This window comes from Lipomyces doorenjongii, assembly GCF_038497915.1.
Source record: "Lipomyces doorenjongii strain NRRL Y-27504 unplaced genomic scaffold V1508scaffold_145, whole genome shotgun sequence".
NCBI lineage: Eukaryota > Fungi > Ascomycota > Lipomycetes > Lipomycetales > Lipomycetaceae > Lipomyces > Lipomyces doorenjongii.
This window is the reverse complement of record NW_027118212.1, coordinates 10,131-15,877: the sequence shown is the minus strand read 5'-3', so window position 1 is coordinate 15,877 and position 5,747 is coordinate 10,131. Positions and strand designations below refer to the sequence as shown.

The 5,747-nt window shown below is 47.3% G+C and overlaps 2 protein-coding genes across 2 annotated transcripts; one reads left to right on the top strand and one right to left on the bottom strand.

The window, feature by feature from the left end:
• The first annotated feature begins 225 nt into the window (after nucleotides 1-225).
• On the top strand, nucleotides 226-2,431 carry V1508DRAFT_61164 (general substrate transporter). The gene is made up of 2 exons (XM_066942974.1): nucleotides 226-1,581; nucleotides 1,651-2,431. Exons 1-2 carry the CDS (start codon nucleotides 308-310, stop codon nucleotides 1,949-1,951), a joined length of 1,575 nt encoding a protein of 524 aa, XP_066792318.1. The 5' UTR covers nucleotides 226-307; the 3' UTR covers nucleotides 1,952-2,431.
• A 1,534-nt stretch (nucleotides 2,432-3,965) lies between these two features.
• On the bottom strand, nucleotides 3,966-5,523 carry V1508DRAFT_61140 (mitochondrial carrier domain-containing protein). The gene is made up of 3 exons (XM_066942973.1): nucleotides 5,371-5,523; nucleotides 5,022-5,318; nucleotides 3,966-4,961 (listed from the first exon to the last, which is right to left on the bottom strand). Exons 1-3 carry the CDS (start codon nucleotides 5,411-5,413, stop codon nucleotides 4,345-4,347), a joined length of 957 nt encoding a protein of 318 aa, XP_066792317.1. The 5' UTR covers nucleotides 5,414-5,523; the 3' UTR covers nucleotides 3,966-4,344.
• Nucleotides 5,524-5,747: the final 224 nt, after the last annotated feature.

The window sequence follows — 5,747 nt, the reverse complement described above, 5'->3', positions numbered from 1 at the left end:
TCGCGCTATTTTCGAATTCCAAAACCTTCCGATAGCACGCACACTCAAATGAACAACAATGTGAGGGATATAGAGTTGCAGGCTCTTTCCCCGGGACAAGCCTGGCAATGTTTAATATTTCTCTGAGAATTCCATTTGTGTAGGCTTCTTATCCACCACCGCTGATAACTACCTGCTGGGCTCGTCAGCGCTGTCTACCTCTCGTATATATCTTTCTTTCCGTCTCCGGAATTTATTGGATTTTCTGTTTCCTTGATTCGATTCACCCTAACGGTACTACAACGCAAATCCTCATCACCTTGTAACCATGAGCCGTGGCGCCAAGTTCCTGGGTTTGGAAGGAGCCAAACTGCAGCTAGCTCAGCTATTCCTGGTTGTTGCCCCATCATTCATCCTCTTTGGCTACAACCTGTCTGGCATTGGTGGGCTGCTTACCCTCCCATCGTGGGTGAAGCAATTTCCTGAAATCGATACTGCGGATGTAACAGGCTCCGAGCGAAGTCACAAAACCACCATCCAGGGCACTATCGTCGCCACATTCACCATTGGCGCTCTCTTCGGGTCTCTCTCGTGTACCTGGATTGGTGACCCTCTTGGTCGTCGTCGCACAATTTTTCTGGGAGCATGTCTGGCGGCTATTGGGGACGCCGTTGAGTGCTCTGCTCATTCATTGGCACAATTCACCATTGGAAGAGTGATTGTTGGCTGGGGAATCGGGATTTTGAGTGCCACAGTGCCGGTCTGGGAATCGGAATGCTCATCCGCGAAGAATCGGGGACGACATGTTGTGCTAACGGGGCTATTTATGGCCGCAGGTATCGCCCTAACAAATTGGATTAATTACGGCTTTTATCATATTCAATATTCGGAAGCAGCGTGGAGAGCGCCTCTGGGAATTCAGATTTTTTTCGCTCTTGCCATCATTCTCAGCGTGTTTTTCTTTCCCGAATCACCGCGATGGCTGGTCTTGAAAAACCGGTCTGACTCAGCGAGATACGCCCTGGGGGCCCTTAAAGGAATAGACGTCGATTCGTCAGAGATCTTGGCAGAGGTGAACGGCATCGAACTCTCTCTTGAAGAAACTTCGGGCAATGCTGCTTCGCTTAAAAATATCTTTAGTATGGGAGACGAAAGACTCTTTTATCGGTTCATGCTGTGTATTATGCTTCAATTCTTCCAGCAGATGACTGGAGGCACGCTTATCACCGTCTATATTCCTATTATATTCGAAAACAATATGCACCTTGACCGGGATATTTCGAAGATGCTCGCTGCGTGTGCTATGACGTGGAAATTTCTCTCCTGCTTCGTGGCATTCTTCATCATCGACAGATTCGGACGACGGGCTGCCTTCATGGTCAGCGGTGCTGGGATGTCCTTATGTATGCTTGCTATGTCTGTGGCTACATCGTTTAATGGAAATCATTCTGCGAATATTGTCTCCGCATGTTTTGTCTTCTTGTACCTTTTCTTTCTTCCTATTGGTTTCCTCGGGGCGAATTTCCTCTATACTACGGAGGTGGCGCCAGGACGACTGCGAGTGGCCATGCAATCCATCTCAACAGCGAACCACTGGCTTTGGTAAGAGATGCTACTCGCTTGACGTTTTGTCCGACTTCGGGCGCTGATCTTTGATATCTTCTATTTTAGGATGTTCGTTGTGACAATGATCACTCCCGTCGCCATCGCAAATATCGGATACCGCTATTACATTGTCTATGCAGCAATTGGCGCCACCATTCCGCCAGTCGTGTACTTCTTCTATCCAGAGACGATGAACCGGAACCTCGAGCAGCTCGACCTCCTCTTCCGAGAAGCGCCATCGATCATGTCCATTGTGTCCATGTCGAAACAGATCCCAGCGATAGAGGTGGAGATTGGAGGCAACGAGAAAAAGGATGTCTTTGCAGAAGAAGTGGAGCAGACCGAAGAATTGGAGCATGTTAATTAACCTTAGACCGCTGCTTTCTGGTCAGGGTTCAGGGTTTAGGGTTTCAGTTTGAGACTGAAGCTGGCACAACTTCAATTCGTCTGCGCACTTATCCTGCCTACAGTATCTTCCAAACCATTTACTTTTGTTGTAATATCTGATTTGGAGCACACAATATCAAACAAACATATGCATGACTGCAGGTTCCTATGACCTCTATATATAATTGAGTCATTTCCTTCGGGAGACTTCTAGACATTCCACCCAATTCCTAATTGCGTCATGCTTACATATTACTAGATTATTCTACAATCTACGATCGTTCGGATCGTAGGCTAGAGTGTTCTACACATTTCCACAGCTTTTGACTATCGGATAAAGACTAGAGCAAACCGCCTGGATACACTGAATGACGGCTACGAAAATCAAACAGATACTCGCTGTTCTAGCCCAATTCTAGAGGCCACAGGGCCTGGTTCATCATCGTCACACTATTCCATCGGTCAGCAGTTATATACAGCATTTGATCTAATTCTTCAGCTTTCCGACTCTGAAATTCTCCCTTCCGAATCGGTATCACAACCACAAAGTTTCAATTCGATTATTGCGGGGTCGTCAGTAAGAAAATTTGGCAGATATGTATCCGCCATCCGCCTTTAAAAACATTGCAAAACTCATTAGTTAATAGTTATTATATATCTAATTTCTTTAAAATTTGCAAAGTTCACTAACATGATATTTGAAGTTCCTAAATGGACTTGCTGTATGTAACGGACCCAACTTATTTGGTCGGTCATCCCCGCTACATGTGAGCGTGTAACCTCTTGTCGGTCGAGTGTGACGCAGACTGTTCGACGCCGCTAGGGAGATCCTACAAGCCCTTCGACTCAATATCCATCTCAATTATTCGGTCGACAGTCAAACTCCCTCATTACGGGTACATCTACACAACACTGAACCAAAAATCCAGTGGCTCCCGCATGTTTCGAAGGTTGAAGCCATTGGCTGCAGAAGCCAAGTCGGACGTCGACCGCTGTTTCGATGGTCCTCGAATAGGCGTCAACAGAGTGGCCATGGATGGTACGAATTGGTTGTTTGGTGGAGGGTCAATAAATAAGATTTTCCTCAGATGGCAAGATTACTTGGCAATCCATGCCTCTGAAGTTTCAGTACGCAGGCTCTTTAACGCAGAACGCAGTGAGAGACCTGCAGGGAGGGAGAAGGCACTCACTACAGGGAGAGATGATGCGGATGTTGATGTTGAAATAACCCTGAACCCTGAACCCATGAGTAATTCTCGCATGAGATTGCTATGAAATTACGTTTGTCATAAGAGCTGATCCTTACAAAAGAAGGATAGTCTGAGAATCACGTCTTATTCAGGATTAGACTCAGTTCAAACTATCGTACGATATTCTAGTGTATATATAGAGGTAGTAATTACCTTGGATACGATAGTTGATTCAAGGAATCAGTCTACGGATATGCAGGAACCCTTTCACTAAGTTCTAGTCGAACTTCTTCCGCTGTGCCTTGCCTATCCACATCTATATTTTTCATCATCTTGATGCTCCTGTAGGGTGTATATAGGTGTCAGGAGGAGGCTTGAACAGCGCGTCAGTTGCGCGTTTTGTGGTTTTCGTCTTTCATTTTGCGGTCTATGCCTCCGCCTTTCATTTCCTTGTTGTTTTGTGCCTTAATGCCTTTGCCTCTTCTTGTGTTGGAACCCTCACTTGTGACCTTCGGGGTTTCAGGGGGTTGCCAATAAATATGCGTATAACGAATATTCGTCGAAGAATACTCGCAATTTTATTCGTTCCGCGGACATCCTGCGAATAATATTCGTTATTCGTTATTCGCATTGCAAAATGGTGCGAATATTCGGAGCAGCCTATACCATCTATCTTCAAGGTTAAACTAGCAACCGGACAACACGAAAAAGTCGTTCAGGGAGTAGAGTACATCAGTGTGATCCTTGACGTACTATGGGGTAAAAAAAGAGATTGCGATCATTTGGGACACTTTCTAAATTTATAGCGGATAACTGATTCCAAATTAAATTCAGCGACCTGATATTTATTCCAGCGTCAAGCTAAGCGATCTACATTGTGTATTTGACAACATGCGGAGCATTAAGATGTCCTCTGCTACAATGTGAACGACTTTGCCATAAGAAGATATGTTAATGCCAATGCGGTAGCACATCCATGTTCAACCAACAGAGACGGAAAGAGTTTACCATTAACGGTAGCATTCAAACCAAAGCTATACCCAATATTCAGCTAAAACCCCACCATATGCAAGTACTGATAACGATTCCTCTCACAAACATATTCTCTGGCCACGCGGAGAATCCAAGTAGCGATCCTGCCGTCGCAACCAAAGATAATGCGATTGAGTGGGCGCCCGTCTCATCAGTCCTCAGCCTTAAGGACCGGCTGGTTGTCCTTTAACAATGGTCCGTGCTCAAGGTACTTGGATACTTGTTCGTAAACTGCGAACGTGACTGCCTGACCAGGAGCGACGCGCATAACCCGAGGAGTAATACCTTTGTACAACGCGAAGAAGCCCTCATTCTGCGTTAGGTTCCGTGCTATGCGCGAAACCCGAGCCAGCGAGGACTCGCCAGCGACGGCGGTTTCCTTCTGCATCCTCGTCTTAATCGTATCGATGGGCGCGTTCGAAAGCGGACCAAGTGCGCCCGATATAAGCCCGATAGTCATGTGCTGGTATGACGGCAGTTCCTCATACTGTGGCTGAAGTGCCTTGAGATGGGCCTTGATTTCAGTGTACGCAGTGAAGTTGACAGCCTGGTTGGTCGCCTGGCGAAGCGCCGTCAAGGTCACACCCTGATAGAGAGCAGAAAGGCCTTCCTCGCGGACGATGGTAAACGCGGCTTGGGCAGCGTTCCGGTACTTGGCAACTTGAATAGATTCGTCGATCGAATGCGACTGAGCTTGTAGTCGGATCTTAATCAAGTCAGTCGGATTGACGACCAGTAAAGCCTCGGTAGTGCCGGCAGCAAGACCAGCTATAGGCAACGTAGTCAGAATTTTTCTGACGGTAATACTACAAAAAAGCCATGGCTTACCAAAAAAAATGCCGGCTGGGCTTGTCTGGTTTGTGGTTTTGTTGACGAGCGCACTCTTGAAGAACTCGAATGAGGAGAATCGGATGGCCATCTTGGGGACTATGCCAGTTATGACAGCCCCAAGACCCTTGTACAAGCCGAATACACTTTCCTTCCCGACGATGTTGATAAAGGTCGCAAAGAAGCCTGACCGCTTGACACCGTCGGCCGCTGTCCGCGTGGATAGCTGCATTCGGACTTTGATTGTGTCTAGCGGATGGCAACACACGGCCTCGCACAAGCCAGCAGTTCCACCGGCTGGCGCATATTAGCGTGCTTAACCCTGCAACTTTTCAACAATGCAACATACCAATGAGATTAATGGCTGGTGTAGTCTCCCGCTTTAGAGGCATAATTTGACGGCCGAACTGCGCGCTAAAGCTGATAGAGGGCGGGAATTGAGGTAGGTCGGAACGGACGCACGATATTGGAGTACTTGCGATGGGATAAAAAAAGATCAGAAGTTGTGGTAGATGTACCTAGATATCTTGGGGAGCGTGGTGACTGTATGGGGTTGTACCGCTATAAAGAGTCTTTCGCGGGCTTGAGCTTCACCCCCCGACAGCTGAGTGCTCACTCCATTAAGGGAACCGGAACCACTCGCCCCTCCATGGGCCTGCCCCGGGACGGTCTTCCATTCCACAGCCTTTGTCCACCGATTCTTACCCGCAGTCGTCTCGAGTTTGG